Raw genomic sequence first — 22,478 nt, forward strand, 5'->3', positions numbered from 1 at the left:
CACTGTCCTGTGAATAAAGCAGAAGAGGGGATATGGTCCCACTTTACAGATGTGTAAGCAGAGGGACAGAGAGGTGAGCAAGCTGCTACTTTAGTGAGGCAGGTGGTGATAATCAGAGAAGCAGAACTAGCAGGGGATACAGATACATTTACATATACAGGAGATACATATGTGTATTACATACATATATATGTATATATATAAAGATTCAAAGAGATTGAGTGCAAGGAATTGCCCTACATGGTGATGGGGGCTGGTTAGCCAAGCCTCAAGTCCACAGATGGGAGAAGCCACCAGGAGTGGCAGGCTGACAGTCTGCTTTCTCTATAAATCTCTATCACTACATCACACCATGGACTACCATGACCCCCTTTAACACTGCAAACAGAGTCATGAGTGCCCTTAAATGAAATAAATTAGAGAAGAATTCCAGAAAACCTAGCACCAATGCAGAAAACTCATCCTGAGGATTCTGTTCTGGGACCAGAATCTCTATCAGCCAGGGTCCAACTAGAGAAGCAGAAACAGTAGGATCTATGTTAAGAGATTTATTGCAAGGCATTGATTTAAGTGATTGTGGGGGCTGGAGAGACAAGTCTGCAATCTGTAGGGCAGGCGGTTAGGAAGGGCAATGAGATTTCTCAGGCAGGTGGGGTGGGGAAGCTGCTGTCCACAGTCAGAATTTCTTCTTCATAGGGGAAGCCTCAGCTCTCCTCCTGAGGGCCTTTTGACTGACTAAATCAGGCCTACCTGGATTATCTAGAATAATCTCACTTGCTTAGTTAACTGGTTATAGACTTTAATCACATCTACAAAATACCTCCATAGCAACACCCAGATTAGCATCTGATTGAATACCTGGGGACACCAGTCTAGCCATGCTGACACGTCCGAAGACCATCTCCCCTGCCCACAGCCACCCAGCAGCTCAATGACTTTGGATCAGCCTCAGCTTCCCCTGTTTGCACATATGTTCCCACCCTTACCCACAGGTTGCCGACGGTCTAATCAGAGGCGGAGAAGAACCTCAGGACTGGGACATCCCATGTGTCTTACTGCAAATCCACCTGCACCATCAGTGCCTGGGTTTTTTTTCTTTAATGGAGGTAAAATTCACATAACATAGATTCAGCCATTTTAAAGTATACAATTCAGCGGCATTTCACGTGGGCACATTCACAGTGTTGTGCAACCGTCACTTCTGTATGGGCCCAAAACATTTCATCAGCCGGGAAGGAAATGTTGTACCCACTGGGCAGTTACTCTTCAATCGGCCCTCCCCGCCTGGAGTATTTTAAAACCAATGTGGACAGCAGTGTTCCCAGGACATCATAAGGGAGAACTTGGACTTTCTAAAGCCTGCTGTACTCACTGAGCTGCCAGGGGCAGATGTGCTCTCCTTGGCAGCCAGGGGCTAAAATCCAGCTACTCCTTCACGATATTGGGGCTGTAGTTGGGTTTGACGGCTTCGGCAAGCTCCCGAGCATACATCTCGTATCTGCCAGTCATCTGAAAAGCAAAACACAGGCAGAGTCCCATTTTATAAACGCCCTTCATTTACTCACCACCACCTCTTGCCACTAGAGGGCAGCCACAGGAAAGAAATTTGCCAGGAAGGCCAGCAGGAAGACGGGATGGTTTCAGACAGTAAGGTAGGAAATGACCCCTGTGTGACCGCTCACCACTGATTCTAGGGCTATAGCAAAGATCACAGATACTGAGATGACTCACACATGCTGGCCCCTCTTGCTGGAAGACCTCTGTGACCTGTCCATCCAGAAGGCATGGCCTGCCCAGAGGTAGAAGGAAAGAAGGCTGCCCTCTTACAGAACCCCAGAATAGCCTACAGCCTAGAGAGGGGAGTGACTTGCCCCGGGTCCCCAGGCAGCCATGGAGTTTGCTGGGATTTGCACTCTGGTGTCCTGGCCCTGAGTCTGGGAGAGGTGGGGGCAGGGCTGGAAAACCTACCCAGGGTGTTCACACCTAGGCATTCCCTCCCTCCTTCCCAAAACCCCGACAGGAGCTCAGGCCCACCACCATAGTTTAGGGGGGCTTTGGGCATTCAAAAAGTTACTACTGAGAAAACATTCTGTTTATTGCGTGGAATCCTGCATTAATCTGAGCTTCCCAGATAGAAGAGAGACAGGCCAGGAGACATGCATGTGGGCGATGCCTTATTTGTCTGATGAGGACCTGAGACCCAGGGAACATGCCCTAAGACCCGTGCTCAGGTAAACGGGGGAGGTGGTTCCACCCAGACATGCTGGGCAAGGTCCTATAGTCATGGGGACATTCAACTGCATGTATAAGTAGGTTCTGAGTCGGTCGAAATACTGCTGGACACAAATGCAACAAATCAATCTGGGTGAGGATGAGGGGATCTACTGCTGGGCCTCTGCCCCATTCCAGGGGGCGGGCACTTACGCTCCTCCATGACCCCTGGTGTCATATGTGTTAGGTTTCAAAGGCCACTTGAGACCTTCCAGTTTTACAAACAGGGATCCTAAGGCCCAGGAGCAGAAAGGGCTTGCTTAGGGTAACTGAGAAAGGCAGTGGCAGAGCCAGGCCTAGATTCCATTTCTCTGCATGACCCATTTCCCTCTACTGTCAAGGTCTAGACCGCCAGGCCACAGGCAGAGCCAGACACCCACATGTATCTTGGGATAAGTGCAAATGCCTGGAAAGGGAAAAAAGGATTAGTAGAGGCCAATCCACTCTATTCTCCGGACAAATGAAATTGAGATTAATTTGTTTGAAGGCGCCCAGAATCCAAATCAGACAAGAGGAGAATTTATTGAGGTCTGCTGCCTGGCCATCATCTGACCCAGTGGCTCCTCCCTTGCACACCAGCTCTGGGAGGAAGACACCGGGCCCCTCCGCTTGCCTTGGAGACTCCTCTGGGGGCTCCAGAGAGCACACCCAGCAGCTGCGGTTTCCAGCTCTGAGAGCAGGTTGGGGGGAGGGGGGTGGGGGGGCCGCAAATGGAGGAGCAGGCCAACAACAGGGGACTCAGGGACCCACCTTGAAGTTCCAGATGTCATTCACCTGCCGGCAGAGGTTCAGGTCGAGCTCTGCCACCAGCAGCCCGTCCCGATTGCGGGAGAGCCCAGGGGTGCGGCTGCCATCCGGGGCTGCCACATAGCTCGAGCCGTAAAAGTAGCCGAAGTTCCGGTGAGCTTTGGAGGAGCGAAACAAAGCACCTGTGAGCTTGTGGGTGCAGACAGCGGGGTAGGCATATGGAGCGACATCCAGGATGTGTCCATTCCACTCCTCCCCACCCTCCCCAGCATTCCCGTGCCACCTCCCCAGAGGCCCTGCCTCCCTCCTCAGGCCTGAGGCTGAGCAGGTTTCTATAAAAGTCACCCTCACAGCCTTCACCTCCGCCCTGGGAACATTTTTTTTTTAAGATTTTTAAAAAATTTATTTGACTGAGAGAGGGAACACGAACACGGGGAGTGGGGGAGAGAGAAGCAGACTTCTGGATGAGCTGGATGTGGGTCTCCATGTGGGGCTCAATCCCAGGACCCTGGGATCATGACCTGAGCTGAAGGCAGACATTTAACCAACTGAGCCATCCAGATGCCCCTCCTGGGAACATTCTTAAGGGTCACCCTTGCAGAAATGTTAGCCCTTACTCCCGGTAGCTACCCAGAGCCCAAGGGAGTCATATGGCTCTGCATGGCTTCCTGTGTGACTTGCTCCTGTGTTGGCCCCACACGGTGAGCCAGAGGCTCCATCCCCACTTGCCTTCCCAGCTGCATCCACCGTACCTTCCTTCCACGCCTCGTTCCCCTCATAAGTCAAGCGGTGCTAACAGCTACCCCACAGGCGTGTAAGGAGCAGGTAGGCACGGAGCTGGGCCTAGCAGGGGCTTGGACCCAGCAGGCACCCCAGGGACCTCGCTTCCCTGCCTCACTGTACCTCTCTCTGCAGGGAGCTAACTGGGATTGGAGACTCTGTGGACATGTGGGGCCTTAATCTCCAACCTAGACCTGGAACCCTTTCGGGAAGTGCTTTTCTGGGAGACAGACCTGCTCAGTCCTCTCTGCCTTTCCAGGGGACACCCTAAGCTAGTTCCGAGATCTCCTGGGTGAGCCCTTCCCTTCCACATTCCAAGCCAGAGAGGTGGGACCAGTCTGTGGGGTAGACCCTGCCCGGAGGGGGCAGACAGAGAAGGGGACAGTGAGGGCCACCTCTCAGCTGCCGCCAACTACAGAAAATCCTGGAACATACCTTTCTTCCCATCTCCTGAGGTAAACTCGTTCGGGAATTGCTCCTATGAAACAAAATCTAGGTCAGGTAAGCCTATAGGTGGCACTCCCAGCGCGGGCCACCGTGAACTAAGGGAAGCAACAGTTATAGCAAGAGAAGGAATGGCCTGTATTCGCTGGGCAATCAACAAGTACTTATGAAATGTCCCCGCTGAGTCGCCAGCACTGGGCCAACACAGTGGGCCAGCGGGGAATTTGACAGGCAAGGTAAAAAGCCTGACTTTGTCTCTGGGGAGTTTATAATCCACTGAGAGGGGGGGGAAAAAAAAAGACATCCAGCAGAGTGGTTCTCAGGCCTGTGGAAGACAGTTGAGGTTTGTCTGCCTGGGAAAGAAAGCCCCAGCTTGGGGTCTCAGAGGGGACTAATGGGGTGTTCATACACCGCTGCCAGTATTTTCCCAAAGCCTCATGGAAACAGCACCTCAAGCCATGATGGGGTTACACAGGCTAATGAGAACACTAATGAGTTTCTCCATGTTGCCAGAAATTGGACCCACTTACTGTAGGAACCTTGATCACCTCAGCCTCAGCAGATCCTCTGATCAAAGTCTGACATCCAACTAATATGAATGAGGAAGAGGATTATTATGTAATGAATGCATTGTGTTTCGTAGTCAAGTTCACTCAGGGCCCTGGGTCAATGGGGAAAATTACGAAACAGGAGACTAGGGGGTTGACAGGGTGAGAGCCTTTCAACATGGTTTCAGCTACAAACCCAAATAGATAAAAACAGGAATACCTTTAAAAGGAACAAACCAAGCCAGTCTCCCCTCTTCCAGGACCCTAGAATTTGTGGCACAGGGACAGGCAGAAGACGTGTGAGGGACAAGAAGAAGAGGTGTGAGGTCAGCAGACAGTTGCTTCCCTTGTGGCCTTTGCTGGTGGAAGAGGCCAGCCCCCCCTGGGCAGGCAGCTTTCCTAGCAGCTCTGTCCCCCACTCCCTCCACAGCATACCTGGTTGACCAAGCCCTGGAGCCCAGCCAGACCGTGGGAACTTACCTCGCCCACACGGTTGATGGCACAGGTGAAGCAGTGATTCGAGATGGCTGCGTTTCTGGCCTCAACGGGCCACAGGGATTCACTGTGAGGAAGAAGCAAGAGGAACCAGGTGGCTGACTTCCCCGCCAGATGGGGTGGGTGCTTGGTCCCCAGCTACAGCCAGGCTGCCGGCCTTCTCAGGTCTGTGGCAGGGATGGCCCGGGAGACTGGTGTGGCTGTGGGTGTCCCTACATCCCCCAGCAGGCCAGCTTGTCCTGTACTCAAGCCCAAGCAGCCTTTTGGGGCGGGCCTTCTGCAGGCTAAAGCAGCCCTGAGCCACAGTATTCTTTTCTGAAACTTCCTGAAAGGGCTATTGTAAGGACTGACCATATAGGTGAAGAAGCTTCTAGTAGGGTATGCATGGCAGAAACTCTGTAACGGCTAGTTCTCCCTCCTTCCCTCCTCCTCAGTCGGTCGGGGGAGGAACTTAACTTCTAGGCTAGGCAGGGCCTCACCTGGCAAACATTAGGAGGGAGCTGGGAGCCTTGAGGCTCATCCACCGCCCTCTGAGGACTCCAACTTCTGCCCTAATCCCTACCCTGCTCTGTGGCCTTGCAAAGCAGTCTCCAGAGGGAGAGATTTCAGGCCAAGCAAACAGAGGAAACCTGAAAGGAAGGTAACTGGAAGGGGTAGTAAATTCTGCAGCAGGTGTGCCTTCCCCTGAGCTGGTCTCCATTTTCTAGCACCTTCTGATTTTCCTCTTCTGAACCCTGAGACTCTAAACAGAGGCTCCCTGGCCCTCTTACTGGCCCAGGAAGGAGCGTGGGCCTTCCTCAGTTTGGAGCCCACAAAGGTAGGACATGGTAGGAAACCTTGCCCCAACTGAAGACCCCGTCCTTCTCCGGCCCACCAACTACCATGTGCCATGGAGTCCCATGGGCCTTCTTGTCACTAATAATCTCTTGTCTGAGGAACAACATCATTAGGATTCTGGATTGACAGGCGTAATGCCCACTTAGAAACACTAAGTGACTGAAAGCAAAATGCCCTGGCATCTTTCTTCCTGTCAGTGTGCACCTGGTTTAAACTGGGAGTAGGTGGAGGGAGTGGGTGCTTGACAAGCCTAATTCTCAGGAGGATTCACGAGTCTGAAAAAAAAAAAAAAAATCACAGGCTTGATTGAGGGGACTCATTTTGCTGCCTTTTTCCCCCAGCTGCTAAGCCAAGCTGACAAAACTTTTAAGAAAGGATTTTTATAGAAACACACCCGTAAAATGACATTTTCAGGAATTAAATAGACAGCTTTCTTGCAATTCTCCTGGGAGGGTACGCTGCGTAGGACTCAAACCCACAGCTGGCAAATAAAACTCAGGCTCTCCAAACAAACAAGGGAAAGGAACAAGGGAAAGGGAAAGGTGAGGACCCAGCATGTGCAAGAGTCATGGCAAGCACACTGGGGGCAAGGGGACATCTCCCTTATTCCCAGTGTGGTTACACTAGCCCCTAAAAATAATCACAGTGGGAAGGAGACACCTATCAAAGGGATGGAACCATGGCTCTCCCGTTCATGTATGTAGGTGGCAGAAATCTTCGACCCCATGGGCTGCATGGCACCGTCAGGACGACTCAGTCCATCGAAACGCACTTCAAGTCTGTTGTGTGCTTATAACTGTGGGACTCCCAAAATGAGCAGGGACACCCCACCAACCCACAGAGCATGTGGGAGTCGGGGGGACAGGACACACCGGAGAAGGGATGGATGGTTCCAGTAGCCACTGCCTGTGTACGGCTGGTGGGGATTTGCCTAGACTTGTGCAAGAAAAACACTCACTATCAATTCTATAAATAATCATTTATCATTTTAGGAAAATCACCTAGAATCCCACCATCCTTACAAACCATCTGTTGTAATGTTTCCACACTCCACATCCATCCTCGGCAAAAAGATGTTTACAGAGCTCTGACCACAGCCTGGAAACATCTTTCTTTGCTCACAGGCTTTTGTCATGAGGCTGCATTATCTTCGGAATGACTTTTGAGTAGCTAATGCCCTAACGTGGAAGAGACAAGCTGAAATTTACCTAACCCTGACATTTCTCTCGCCTTAAGCTCTTTTATTATTATAAACAAAGCAGCCAGAAACATCTTCATGCATACAGCCTTTTCCTCCTCTGTCAGGTAAAGTTTTAGGAGTGTAATTATCCAGTTAAAGGGTGTGAACATTTCGGGAGCTCATGAAACATCCCACTTTCCAAAGGACCTGTTATCGTCTTAATTGCCGGCCTCACTGCACCCTTGAAAGGCACGAGTTGGGTGATTGTTGGTTGAGGAAGGAAAATCAATAATTTCTAATAAGCCTAACTGGCTGCTGAAGATGCAGTTATGTGCAGATTACACTGGGGTGCTTTGTTTGCTTAATTGGGACTAATAAAAGCCAGACAGACTAAGGTCAGGGAGGCACCCGTCTGGAGTCTGAGTCTACCACTTTGCCTGCCCTGGCTCAAGAGCTGGTTCAGGCAGAGATGCTTAGTGCATCGGCTTCAAGTTCCCAGGGGGACCCTCGCAGGTAGATGGCGCTTGCTGAATGTCTTATGCTTGGCCAACAGGAGGCGGCTGTTCCAGAGGGCTGGCCCGGGGGAGGTTCTGCCCAGGTCCGGATGCAGGATGACCAGTCATGACCCTACGTCACAACTGCCTTTGGACTCTGTCATGGTAACCAAGCTGCTGTGAGGCCCCAGGAAGTTTCTTCAGGGGTATGGAAGGTAGGATTTTTTTTCCCCTTCTGCCCAACAGTGCCCCTCCTGGACATAGACAAAAACTTCAGGTGCACAGAGGGGGCCGCTGACCTGAGGTAGCCCACTAGGTTTGTGTTCTGGCCCACTGAGGGACCCACTGTTCAAATCAGAATGTGGTGGGGACGTCGCTCAAGAAGGGGGCAGCGTGCTTAAAAGAAAAGGTAAATGTCACATTCTGACCTTCAGAAGAAATTTGACGGGAATTTAATCGAAGAGTGACAGGTGTAGGCCGGCAGGAAACCCAAAGCTGCCCACCAGAACCGTCCCAGCTGCTCCCCACAGAGGGACTGGGGGCCCTCTCCCACTGCACTCCACCAGCATCCCATTGCTAGGGCACTGGCAACCAGGGACAATGAGGGTGAGAGCCAGCACCTCCTCATCCAGGAATCCTGCTTTGGAGGAAGTGAGTTGGGGAGAAAGATATTTGCACATAAACTCCTAGAGTTCTGGTACTTTTTAATGATGCAAAACTGGAAACCACCCAAATACTCAGCCGTTGGGGAAGAAAGAAGTCCCGGAAGTGCACTCATGCTGGGTCATCTTAGCTCACCCACCATTATTAAATGAAGGGCCCCAGGGGTCTTGCGCAGGAGCCCAGGGACTGCCAGGGCTCTCCCCCCTACTGCCTTCCTCAGAATAGATTTATCTGTTTCACGACAAGGCTAATGCCTAAACACGTTATAAGAGTGTTATAAGAAAACAGTCTGCTAGTTAAAAACAAATTTCAGGGCCACTTGGCTGATCTCTTAAGGACCCTCTCAGCTTTGATGCTCTCATTGGCTCCTTCCCTCGTCCAGGTGTCTCCCCTCCATGGGCTGGACGTCACAGACAAGAGGCTTAGGAATCCCCAGGCCCCCTGTCTGAGGGCATAGTGGCTGCCATGACAGGGAAGTGGGTGCTAATGCTGGCCAGGCACCTTCTAAGCTCTGGGTACTTTACAATCCCATGGCTCAAGATTTGTTAGACGACCTGGTGACCACCCCTGCCTGCCACAACTACCACACCCAGCTCGGAACCCTGCTGCTGGGCCATGAGCCACAAGAGGGCTGGGTCCCAAGAACCCTCCCCGATACTGCTTGCTGACGGACCTGAGCGCGCCGACTGTGGCTGAGGGGTTGAAGATGATCTCAGCCCCGTTGAGGCTGTACATGAGCCAGTTGAGAGGATGGTGCCGCCCGTAGCAGATGTTCACTGCAATCCTCCCGAATGGAGTCTGGAACACGGGGTGTCCCAGGTTTCCCTCCATGTAGTAAGTGGACTGAAAAACAAAGGGCCGTGAGTGAAAGCCTCTTAGCCTTACAATTTCTCCTTCCTTAGACCTGACAGAAAAAAAGAAAATATTGCCAGGACTCCAAAAGTCACAATCCTGGCTGTAACTCTAAGTTCCGAAATTTTAATACGCTTAACAAAAAAATTTAAAAAAAGGAAAGTCAAAAGAAAAACTGAAGAAACCAGACACAGTAACCACAGACAATTGGGAAATCACCACGGCTTAAGATTTTTCCCACAATTTCTTTGGTGGCGTGTCCAAAAAATCCCCAAAGCAACTTCCCACAGTATTTTCAGGATGAACTTTGGCTAGTTTTTCAGTCATGGTACAACTAATGGTTAAGATTTGGTCAGTGTTAACATGAGTTAGTGGATGTCTTCACCAACCACATGTTCGTCTGAAGAATGTCAGAGTGGAAGGGACTGGAAACTCATCCAGAGCGAGCCCCGCCCGTTGGGAGAGAACACCACCACGGCCTCAGTGGCCATGTGACTCATCCAGATCATGAAGGTCAATCTGAGACTAGAGCTCACAGCCTGAAAGTGTTCTCCACAGAGATTCTTGGCATCCTGGCCAGGACTAGGGATGTCCTACCATGTCTGCCTCTCTGTCTGGCCCCTTGGGGTGCTGGCCCTGGGACATTTTCGAGGATGGCCCTGTGGGGGGGCCAGAGGGCTCATTGGGGGTCCCAAAGAGATCTGCTCCCAGAACATTCTGCCTCCTCCCATTAACTTCAAAATGTGTTAGGGTCAGGCAGCAACCAGGATGTGTACATGTGGTGGACACTAGAGTAGATCCTGGTGTGTTGAGACAAGCCCTTCATTATCTGCTGGGAGCTAAAGATTAATCCTAGGGTAAACAGGTGACAAGCACATCTTCCCATCCCCACCTCCAGCTATCACTGAGAGACACCAGGGTTTTTTTTTCTCCCCAGGGAACATCATCCAGCTCTGTAGATCCTTCCTTGTCCTTCTGACCCGCCTGGGAGTGTGGTTAGAACCCCCATAATCAGGGAGGGCAGCAAAGGACTGGGTATGTCACATTCTGAACAACTGTATTTATTGCAGATCAAGTTCAGGTTTCATATCTTACATATTAGGTGGAGTCACCCAATCCACCCATGCATTGCCATTAGCTAATCAGAATAGCTGTCCTGACTTACGCCTTCATCACAGGCACAGAGCTTTACCTAATACCCATGTGCACAGGCACTCCCATTTACGTCCTGCCATCCGGCATAATGACATGGCTAAGACCTCACATGACTTACGAACAAGGATTCCACTTCCCAAAGGAGGAGCTCAGAGCCTGAAAGGGGCTGTAGGAATCATTTCATGTGTATGCACAATTTATTTTGGTTTTAATCTATATATCACTTACCTCAGAATTTCAGAAAGTGAAGTCAGGTTATATTAAAAAAATATATATCCAGGGGCACCTGGGTGGCTCAGTCAGTTAAGCATCTACCTTCACCTCAGGTAATGATCCCAGGGTCCTGAGATTGAGCTCCACATGGAGCTTCCTGCTCAGCAGGGAGCCTGCTTCTCCTTCTGCCTCTGCCCCTCCCCCTGCTTGTGTTCTCTCTCTTGCTCGCTCTCACTCACTCTCTCACTCTCAAATAAATAAATAAAATCTTAAAAAAAAAAAAAAAAGAGGGATGCCTGGGTGGCTCAGTTGGTGGGGCGTGTGCCTTTGGCTTGGGTCATGATCTCAGGGTCCTGGGATCGAGTCCCGCATCAGGCTCCTTGCTCAGCAGGGAGCCTGCTTTTCCCTCTGCCTGCTACTTGTACAAATAAAGTTTTTAAAAAAAGAAAAAAGAAAAAAAAAAGAAATATGCCTCTGTGCTTGGTATCTGGGACTCACCTGGGAGTGACCCAACACAGGATTTCCCTCCCAGAACGATCTGCAGGCAGGTGCAGACAGAACAGCCAGTAAGCTGAGCGGGTTTTCTCCAGGCCAGCTCACCTCATTGAAGTCACCCACTCTGGGGATGTGGTTTTTCCTGGTCTTTCCCAGGACTGCTCCAGAATTGGAGATCACCACAGCTGTGTTCCACAAAACATCCCCGTGTTCTCTGTCTCGTTCCAGGATGGGAGATACCACCACCATGTCATGCTTCTTTGCCAGCTGGAAAGACAAGGAATGCTGCAGAGTCATTGTTTTAAGTGGAATGTCATCATTTTTTTAAATTGAAGAATTAGATGATCCTACTAAATAATTCGACTTGGTTCAGAGCTACGGATCATCTATGTTTGCTCTTTGGAAGACTGAATGCCAGCGTTGTCCTGAGGCCCAAGTTGAGCTAAGTAAAAATAACTGCTGTCCTTGGGTCCTTGGTGGAAATGTCAAATGGTGCAGTGGCTGTGGAAAATAGTATGGCAGTTTCTCAAAAAATTAAAAATACAACTACCATACGATCTAGAAGTCCCACTTCTGGGTATATATCTGAAAGAGTATCTTGAAGAAGTATCTGCACACCAATGATCACCACAGTCCTCTCCATAAGAGCCAAAGAGTAGAAGCAACCCACAAATCTGCAGATGGATAAATGGATAAATAAAATGTGGCATATCTGGGGTGTCTGGCTGACTCAGCTGGTAGAGCAGGTGACTCTTGATCTTCGGGTCTCTGCACATGTTGGGTGCAGAGATTACTTAAAATCTTTGAAAAAAATAGAAGGAGGGGTACCTGGGTGGCTCAGTGGGTTAAGCGTCTGCCTTTAGCTCAAGCTGTTGTCCCAGGGGATTGAGCCCCACATCGGGCTCCCTGCTCCGTGGGTAGCCTGCTTCCCCCTTTCCCCCTGCTGCTCCCCCTGCTTGTGCTCTTCCTCCCTATCTCTCTCTCTCTCCATGTGTGTCAAACAAACAAATAAAAATCTTTAAAAAAATAAATAAAAGGAAAATCTTTTTTAAATGTGGTATGTCCATACAATGGAATATTATTCAGCTTTAAAAAGGAAAGAAAGCTTGTCATCACATGGATGACATGGGATTAACATGACACGGATAAGCCTTGAAGGCCTTATGTTACACGAAATAAGCTAGACACAAAAAGACAAATACTGAATGAGTCCATTTATGTGAGGGATCTAAAGTAGTCAAATTCATAGAGACAGGAAGTAGGATATGGTTGCCAGTAGCTGGGGGTGAACAGAGGGTTGTTTAATGGGTACAGAGTTTCAGAGTTACAAGATGAAAAAGTTCTGGAGATCTGTTTTCTAACAATGTGAATGTACTTAACACCCTGAACAATATACTTATAAATGGCTGAGATGGTAAATTGTATGTGCTGTTTACCACTATTTAAAAAACTAATAATATTTATCATACTTTTCATTATAACAACCAAGCCAAACCACACTCTTTGATGGTGAATTTCTTTTCTCTCAAATAAGAACATTAAGGACCTGGTGCCAATCAGGCTGAGCAGCCCCAGATGGTCGTCTGTCCTCACCTCTAACTAGCCTGCCACCATCTCTGGCCTTAATGATGGAGAAAGGCACAAGGTAGAAGGTGATGTTCCAAGCCATGTAAGGGCATCCATGGGTCCTGGTCCCCTGTCGGTGCAGACAGGTGTCTTCCTGCACCAGTTCTCATCCCTACTCCACCTTTCCTCTTCTTCTAGCCCTGGTTCCAGTGTGTCATCTATAGTCACCACTTAAACCAGTCCCCTCTCTTTTATCCACAGCACAGAATCCACAATCTGGTAGATGACAGATTTTTTCTGATAGCGTGAAAACACTGATGTTTGGAATCATGACTCAGTTTTGATAGAATCACTATGATTATAGTTCTGCTCCAAAAAATCCCCTAAAAATATGCATAAAATCTGAAATGGGACGTGGAGAAGTAAAAAAAAAAAAAAAGCTTTGTTAAGAATAAAGATAAGTTATAGGGGGCACCTGGTGGCTCAGTGGGTTAAGCCTCTGCCTTCAGCTCAGGTCATGATCTCAGGGTCCTAGGATCGAGCCCAGTTCAGGCTTTCTCTGCTCAGCAGGGAGCCTGCTTCCCCCTCTCTCTCTCTGCCTGCCTTTCTGACCACTTGTAATCTCTGTCTGTCAAATAAATAAATAAAATCTTAAAAAAAGAAAAGAAAAGGGGCGCCTGGGTGGCTCAGTGGATTAATCCTCTGCCTTCAGCTCAGGTCATGATCCCAGGGTCCTGGGATCGAGCTCCGCATCGGGCTCTCTGCTCAGCGGGAAGCCTGCTTCCTCCTCTCTCTCTGCCTGCCTCTCTGCCTACTTGTGATCTCTCTGTCAAATAAATAAATAAAATCTTTAAAAAAAAAAAAAGAAAGAAAAGAAAAAAAAGAACAAGGAGAAGGTATTGATCATAACCTCTTTATTGTTATGGACTGGGTTTGTGTGTGTAAGAACTGCTTCATAAGGATATAATTCACATGGTATAAAATTCATCCTTTTACTTGAATTTTTATTTTTTTAAGATTTTGTTTATTTATTTGACAGACAGAGATCACAAGTAGGCAGAGAGGCAGGTAGAGAGAGAGGGGGAAGCAGTCTCCCCGCCGAGCAGACAGCCTGATGCGGGGTTCAATCCCAGGACCCCGGGATCATGACCTGAGCCGAAGGCAGAGGCTTTAACCCACTGAGCCACCCAGGCGCCCCCAAATTCATCCTTTTAAAGTGTGCTGTTCAGGTCACTGCTGATGCGTGAGGAGGAAAAAAATAAGTGTGCTGTTGGGTGGCTTTCAGGACATCCACGGAGTTGTGCAACCACCACCACAATCTAATTTTAGAACATTTTCATCACCCCCAAATGGAAACCCCATACCCATTAGCAGTCACTCCCTGTCCCTCTCCCAGTCCAGCCTCTAGCAACCATGTCTTTCTGCCTCTATTCATTTGCCTACTCTGGATGTTTCATCTCAGTGGGGTCATACAACGTCATAAGGTTTTCACAAAGAAAAATGAAGACTGATCTCTATACTGATGAGACAGGCCACACAGAGAAGCTTACGTAATGCAGGCAAACAGCATGGGAAGCAGCGGAGGTCTGGACAAGGAACCGACCTCATTCCTGGTCCCTGAGGGCCACCTCTGCAACTCGCCAAATGCAGAACCTACCATGGGGAGATCACCCCTCCTTGGGCTGCAGCTCCCTCACCTGAAAATGCCAGGAAGGGCCCTCTTGGCTCTGAAATCCCCCAATTTTAAGTGAAAGGACACTAAAAAAAGGGCAGCAAACAGTCTTATCTAATCTCATCAGGCAAAACCACCACCAAATGGGTGCATTTTCCGTGAAGGGCCACACCCAGCAGCTGTGGTCATGCTCTGTGACCTGACATGTTTGGCAGCTGCTGTCAGAACAGAGCAGTTAATGTCCTACCTTCTGACAGAATCTCGTGGTGGGTCCATCCTCTGCCGACTCTGCAAATTCTGTCCAAGGAAGCCTCTCTCTCGTGCAGAAGGCAAAGGGCATAGCTGTGAAGAGGAGAAAGTCAGAATCACATTCAGTGCTCATGGCCTCTGAGGGGGCGCTCCTCAGCCCAGCAGCTGAGGGTCTCCACAAGATAACAAGGGTCCTGAGGGTCTCAATCTGGTTTCCAAGATCTGTGTCCCTCAATATGGGTGCCAGGCAGACCCTAAACTTCTAGGCTTCATAGCAAAACAAAGGGCTGGGTCAAATTTCTTTACTCCAGGCTTAAAAACAATTGAATTGAGAGAAAAAAAAAAACATTCAGGGACTTGAACAGATAGATTCATAATCATTTCATAGCAGCACTATTCACAAGATCTGAAAGATGGAAGTAACACAAGTGTCCATTGGTGGATGAATGGATAAACCAAATGTAGTTTGTATCCATACAATGGAATGTTATTCAGCCTGAAAAAGCAAGAACTTCTGACACATGCTATAATATGGGTGAGGCTCAAAGACATTACACTAAGTGAAACATTAGTCATAAAAGGACAAATGCTATAGGATTCCACTGATAGGGGGTACTTAGGATAGCCAGATTCATAGAGACAGAAACTGGAATGGTGGTTGCCAGGGGCTGGGTGGGGGAGGACAGAGTTTCAGCAAGGGAAGAGGAAAAAATTCTGGAGGTGGACGACACGAGGGTTGCACAACAGTGTGAATATGGTCAGTGCCACTGAAATGAACAAAAATGACTAAAATGGTAGAGTTGATCTTAGGTATATTTTACTCTAGATCCCAAACTGCTGGCTAATCTGTGGGTTGGTAGAACCACAGCCAAGACTTCCTGGGGAAAGTCTGAGGGCCACTGAGGATGGCACAGGTGACTCTGGGCACGTCACCATAGAATGTTCCTCCTCATGGGCATAGAGAGGCTTCTTCAGGAACAAGAAAAGCCACTCACTTAATGAACTCCCATAAGAAATCTGGGAACTGCCGGATGATGGACTGAATGTTCCCCAAGGATAAATGTGTGACTAGATGCCATCAGGGGGCTAATTAAATAAGAAATTTCATTAAATTCATAAATTGATTTTTGTGTGCTTTTTATTTTTCAAGCAGCAGGTACCAACATATGTAGTAACAGTTCACAGAATGCTACACATACCGGGTTCAAAATGATGCTCGCCTTTGTAGGAGAGGGTGGCGGCTCCCATGGGGTGGGTACAGGGATTTCTGGCCACCTGAGTTCTATCGTTCCCCAGCCTCAGCCACACTCTTTAGCGTCCGCCAGTATGATGGTGTGAACTGGGAGAGCACCATGATTAAGCAGGCACTTCCCTTATCACCTGTAGGGGAGCAGCTTGCCACATGGTCACTGGCTTTTCTGGGTTCATCCTCCAGGCAGTCTTGTGCATAATCACCTTTGCCCGTTTCCTAATGGGCTGCTTGTCTTTGTCTTCTTGCTTTGGAGCACTGAATTCTTTGTTTGGACTGATTCCATATATTCTTTAAACCTTCCTCCTTCCAATTACCCAAATCCATTGTTTTTTTTTGTTTTTGTTTTTTTTCCCCCAGGGAGATTAGCCTAATGGAAGTTTCCAGATGCTCGCTATAGTTCACATCGCTCTGAATGGACTAACCTGCAGGGAGGATATTCAGGAAGCAGTACGATGTGAACGGCAAGTGCCTTCGGTGGTCATGGCACAGGGTGGATGGCCTGTTTGGGGTGACTAATTACAGTCAACCTTTCCCAAAAGTGGGCCATGGGCCCAGTATAGGCAGCTGGTCCCCATATCCTTGTGAAGTAGGGGAGACACTCATTTCACAGAGAAGGAAGAGAAAGAAGCATCATCAGTCTTCCAATTCCTTTCAGTCGTAGGACGGCTGGTCCTAGGACGGTGCCTGAAGAGGCTACCAATGGCACCATCACCATCTTGGCCCCCTGGGCTCTGCCAGCAACAGCCCCAGGGGTCTCGGCTCAGGCTCAAGACTCCCCAGGCTTGCCTTCAGCAAAGAGGGATAAACTATTTTAAGGAAGCCAACAAAAAAGCTGTTACTGACAAAAAAGATCCTTAATGACCATTTATTCTCTGCTTTCAGCACATTAGGAGAGACTCAAATACCCCAAGAGAATAAAACCTCCCTTTCTGACTTCATTGCAGGTTGCTAAGCTCTCCAAATTTCTCCATTTCCATTTTAATGGCTTCTTTTCCTGTTTACACAACCTCTGTAAACAAACTTTCCAAAGAGGAATGTGGAATGGAGGTTGGTGGGAGGCTAGCTACAAAGTCCAACTACAGCTTTCAGATTAGAGGGGAACTTATTTATTGAACCAACACTCTGTGAGTCAGGCTCTAAATTTAGGCCTGGCCCTGCCCTCAGGAGCTGCCAGCCTAGATGGGGGGAACTGAATTATAACCTCGTGCGGCTGCACAATTTCACACAGTGCTCAATTCTATGCTGGGTAGTTCCCAGGGTCCCCCAAAGAAGGGGGTGTCTGTGCTAGGCCTTGATGGATGAGCAGGAGTTTGTCCAGATGAGTCCAGATCCAAGAAAGTGAAGAAGTTGGTTAAAACATCCAGTAAACATTTTGTCTGTCAGTAGCAGCGACTGTTCATTAAAGATAAAACTTTTAAGATAAAACTGAGCCTGCGTGCCTCAGTCAGTCAAGCGTCTGACTTTTGATTTTTGGCTCAGGTCACTATCTCAGGGTTGTGGGATCACACCCTATATTGGGCTTGTTGCTCAGTGGGGAGCTGGCTTGAGATTCTCTATCTCCCTCCACCCCTCCCACCCCTTGTGCTCTCTCTCTCTCTTTCTAAAACAAACAAATAAATCTTTTTTTTTTTTTTTTAAGAAAAAAGATAAAACAGGGATGGGGGAATGGATAAACAAACTGTAGTCTAGCCATACAGTGGAATATTATGCAGCCATAAAAAGGAGGGCTTTTTTTTTTAAATTTTTTATTTGCAGAGATCACAAGTAGGCAGAGGGGCAGGCAGAGAGAGGGGGGGAAGCAGGCTCCCCGCTGAGCAGACAGCCCCTGCAGGGCTCGATCCCAGGACCTTGAGATCATGACCTGAGCCGAAGGCAGAAGCTTTAACCCACTGAGCCACCCGGCACTCCAAGAAGGGCATATTTTTAAAAAAGATTTATTTATTTGACAGAGAGAGACACAATGAGAGAGAGAACAGAAGCAAGGGGAGCGGGAGAGGGAGAAGCAGGCTTCCCCACCAAGCAGGGAGCGGATGTGGGGCTCAATCCCAGGACCCTGGGATCATGACTTGAGCTGAAAGCAGCCGCTTAATGACTGAGCCACTCAGGCGCTCCAGGAAGGGCATTCTGACACATGCCACAACATGGATGGACCTTGAAAACATCATTCTAAAGTGAAATAAGCCAGCCAGTCACAAAAGGACAAATACTATATGATTCCACTTATGTGAGGTCCCTAGAGTAATCAAATTCATAGAGACAGAACGTAGAACAGAGGTTATCAGAAGTGCGGGATGGAAGGGTATTATTAAATGAGTACAGAGTTTTTGTTGGAGGTGTTGAAAAAGTTTTGGGTATAGATAGTGGTGATAGTTAAACTCTGTGAATGCCTTTAATGTCACTGAATTGTACCCTTGCCAATGATTAAAGTGACGAATATTATGTTTTATGTATTTTACCATGATTAAATATTTTTCATGTTAAAAACAGTGGTGATAATTAGAATGGGAAAAATAAACTAACACCACACAGACAATAGCCTCACAGAGTTTTATGGTCTAATGGAAGAGGCAGACAAATCAAAAGTGTCACCCAAATGAGTGAAGGTATAAGTAACCAGGAACATGGAAAACGAGATGAACTTGTGGGCATAGATTTTTTGGATGCATACCTTTGCTCTTTTCTTGTTCACCATACCAAATGACAGTAAAGGGATTTTTATGCAAAGGTACAAACCCATGAGGATGAAGCACTGAGAAAAGGGCAAGAGCAACAAAACACAGGAGGTTAGAGAGCCGAGGGATGAGGGTAGATATTGTGATAGATCCAGAAAATTCAGGCTCCCAGCAGTAGAGGAAGCCAGGGAACACACCCCTCTCCATCATATACCCTTGCAAAGTTTCAGACTCAGAGGTACCATGAGGCTCTGAAGGTGGGGGGGTAGGGAGGGGTGGAGAACAAAAACTGGTCAAAAGTCTGCTTAAGAAGCAGTCAGGGGATGGCTGGGTGGCTTAGTTGGTTAAGCACCTGCCTTTGGCTCAGGTCATGATCCCAGGGTCCTGGGATCAAGTCCCTCATCGGGCTCCTTGCTCAGCAGGGAGCCTGCTTCTCCCTTTACTTTCTACTCTCCCTGCTTGTGAACTCTCTTTCCCTGTCAAATAAATAAATAAAATCTTATAAAAGAAAAAAAGAGCAGTCGGAAGCCCAGATCCCTCCTCCACCGCACAAGGATGACATAAGTCCCTCCCACCCCTAGAAGAAGGCTAGGGGCTCATTCTCTAGAAGTGCTTAAATAGAAGGCCTCTGGCCTTCGGGAAGCCAGGACAGATAAAGACAAGTAGAGTGCCAAAACTAGAGGGATTCAGGAAACACTGGCACACTGGACCCCTATACTCCTTCTCTTCTTGGCAGGAGTTAAGAAGAATCTTCTCTACGGACTCTGACTAGCCTGAAAAGGATGACCCAAAGACACTACTGTGAAGGGTTAGCTAACAAACAGCTAAACCAAGTCATCCTCTCATGAAGCTCTGGGAAGGAGCTCTTCCCACCAACTCAGAGCTTGCAATCAGCTTTTCAACCCCCAATTCTTAAAATATAAGCAGCTGGGGGGAAAAGACCAACATGGAGTAAGTAGGAAACATGCAAGGAGGAAAAAAAAATGCTACCTAACATCCTCAGAGACAAGAGAAAGTATTGCGATTATACAATAAGAACAGGATGTCATAAAACAGGTACTTCCAGACCAAAAGAACTCTTGTAAATTCAAAATATGACAGCAGAAACAAAAGACTGAATAAAAGGCTGAATGGCAAATTAAGGTAAAATCTACCAGAAAACTGAGCAAAAAGACAAAGATGAAAAATAGGAGGAAATACTTCAGAAAATTAGGGATCTAGTCCAGGGTTCTAACATCCTAATAGAAGGAGTATCAGGAAGAGATGGAAGAAAAAAGAGGGGAGAAAATCACTAATGAACAGTAGATCTGAAGGACCCAGATTTCTAGCCTGGAGGAAGCCACTGAGTTCCTAGAATAATGGATGAAAATAGATATACACATATTATGTACTGTCTCCCCATTGCCCACAAGAAGCACCCTAAGAAAAAAAATTAAAAAATTAAAAAAAAAAAAGAAGCACCCTAAGGGCAGAGGTGTGTGTCTTTTGGCTTGCTGCTGTATGTCAAATAACTATGATGGTAACCAGCATGTAGCAGATGCTTAATAAATATTTGCTGACTTAATGAAAAAAAAAAATAAAATACACACCATGGCATATCATTATGAAACTTCAAAACATTGGAGAAAATCCTACAACCTTCTACAGAAAAATAAACAGATCATATGCAATGGGTCATCAGTCAAAATGTTTTTAGACTAGTCATCGACACCCAAAGCCAGAAGACGATGGAGTAATGTGCTCAAACTTCCAAAGGAAAATTATTTCTAACCTAGAATTCTATACCCAACCAAACTATCAAGCTAGAGGTAGGAGGAACCTATTTTCAGAGATGCAAAGTCTCGAAAAGGTTACCTCCTATGTATTCTTTCTCAGAAACCTAGTCAACCCAAAAGAGGGAGAAAGGCAAGAAAGAGTCGAAGATGTGGGATAGGAGAAACACAAGAGCAAGATAAGGGAACTCCCCAGCATGACAGTGAAGGGAAATCCCAGGAAGATAGCCATGCAGCCAGCAGAGGGGGCAACTAATTCAGACTAGAGTAGTCAGAAGGCTCTGGGGACATAGTCTTCAAGGAGATGGAACCAGGTAGAGAGTATGGGGGAAACAGGTGATGGGGATTAAGAAGCACATTTGTCATGATGAGCAGCAGGAGATGTATGGAACTGCTGAATCATGATATCCTACACCTGAAATGAACATAACACTGTATGTTAACTGGAATTAAAATAAAAACTTAAAATAAAAACTTTAAAAAAAAAAAAAAAAGGAGATGAAACCAGCAGACAGCTTCACGTATCTAAACCTCTCCAAAGGATTTAAGAAGCTGGAAGTTTGGGGTAGAATTTGGGGTAAGTGTGCAGAAAACAAAGCAAATTCTGGGGAAAACAGAAGGTGATTCAGGAAAAGAAATCTAAGTTTGCAAAATGGCTTGGCAGAGAATGGACGGAAGATAGGAAGGGTATGTGTGAAAAGAGTGGGCAGAGGAGGCAAGGGACTCACGCCGTCTTCTTCCATAGCGGGAAGTTAACAGATGGTACGAAACTGAAAAATCAGGGACCAGCAACACAAAGGTAGATTCCCAAAGAACCAGCTGAGAGTAGAAGCGGTTGCCTGTGGGGAGGAGGACAGCTAGTTTTTGGTAACAGACCTTGTAGATCATTTGACTCCCAACCATGAGCATGTGTAACTTTGATAAAAATAAAATAAAGGTATATGGTACCAGGGGTACGTTACAGGGAGATAATTTTAGATAGGGAGGTGGGCTCTGAGCTTCTGTGTCAAGGTTGGACAGGGTCTAAAAGGCAAGGGGGTAGGGGTGGGCAAGGGGGGTGAAGGCCAGGCAGGCAGAGGGAGCAGCTGTTTCAGTGGCCTGGGAGGAGGGGGAGGGTGTTGTAGGGCTGTAAAGGGATCAGGGAGGTCAGGGCAGAGCCCAGCCGAGGTGAGGCCACAGAGGTGGGGGAAGGAACAGACTAAGCAGTACAAGAGTTGAGATTTGCAAAGATCTTTTCTAGAAGGCATGAAGAGTGCGTTAGAAGGGGCCAAAATGGACAGCGCAGGGAGACCAGCTGGAAGCAATTACAGAAGCTAGGTGAGAGCTGATGGTGCCTTGCGCCAGGGCAGTGGTATGATGGTGGGCAGGAACAAGTGAATGAGTTCAGGACAATTTAGGAGGAAGAACAGGCAGGACCAGACAACAGACTGCGGTGCACAGAGGCCAGGATTCCTGGCTTTCCAGTGCTGTTGACTAAAGAATCTTTCTACAGATGAGAGAAGAGATTTTTTAAAAATCGAGCAGTCTTCTTGGTAACACGAAGATTACACACTATTGTCTGCAGGCAGCAGAGAAAGCACCCAGGAGACACTTACTCCAGGCTTCCTGGAAACAGATGATATTCACCCCACACACTGCGGCCACCTCTACAATGGCTTCAATGCATCTGTGAAGGGCGGCGACCTGGCAATTCAAAGAGCAAGCATTAGAACCTATTCTCTTCTGTTGGTTGAGACCAGTTTCAGAACTCCTCCCCGGGGATGTGAAACTACCCCCGACCTAGGCAGCTGCAAGGGGATGAGGAAGGGTGTGTGTGTTCTGTGATATCCTACTCCCATCAATCCCAAAATCTGCAGTAAAAGGTGGAGGTGCCTGGGGTGCCTGGGTGATTCAGTCATTTATATCTGACTCTTGTTTCTGGCTCTGGTCGTGATTTCAGATTTGTGGGATCCAGCCCCGTGTCAGGCTCTGCATTCGGTGGAGTCAGCTTGAGATTCTCTCTCCCTCTGCCCACTCCCCCTCCATGCTCTAAATAAACAAACAAATAAAAGGTGGAGGTGCAGAGGTTCTCGGGTCCCACGCACTCGACGCTGCCTTTCAGAGCCTCAGTTTGTCCACCTG

At 47.9% G+C, this 22,478-nt stretch overlaps 1 protein-coding gene across 1 annotated transcript in view; it reads right to left on the minus strand.

The window, feature by feature from the left end:
- Positions 1 to 1,371: 1,371 nt before the first annotated feature.
- Positions 1,372 to 22,478, minus strand: part of UPB1 (beta-ureidopropionase 1) — a 28,852-nt gene continuing 7,745 nt past the window's right edge. The window contains exons 3-10 of the mRNA XM_032876037.1: positions 21,953 to 22,040; positions 14,660 to 14,754; positions 11,280 to 11,441; positions 9,133 to 9,302; positions 5,271 to 5,352; positions 4,234 to 4,276; positions 3,022 to 3,176; positions 1,372 to 1,509 (exon numbers count right to left, since the gene is read on the minus strand). Of these exons, the coding sequence (XP_032731928.1) occupies positions 1,426 to 1,509; positions 3,022 to 3,176; positions 4,234 to 4,276; positions 5,271 to 5,352; positions 9,133 to 9,302; positions 11,280 to 11,441; positions 14,660 to 14,754; positions 21,953 to 22,040 (879 nt within the window). The 3' untranslated portion in view covers positions 1,372 to 1,425. The remainder of the gene's footprint in view (positions 1,510 to 3,021; positions 3,177 to 4,233; positions 4,277 to 5,270; positions 5,353 to 9,132; positions 9,303 to 11,279; positions 11,442 to 14,659; positions 14,755 to 21,952; positions 22,041 to 22,478) is intronic.

This window comes from Lontra canadensis, unplaced genomic scaffold (genome assembly GCF_010015895.1).
Source record: "Lontra canadensis isolate GAN:19392208 unplaced genomic scaffold, GSC_riverotter_1.0 scaffold57, whole genome shotgun sequence".
Classification (NCBI taxonomy): Eukaryota; Metazoa; Chordata; class Mammalia; order Carnivora; family Mustelidae; genus Lontra; species Lontra canadensis.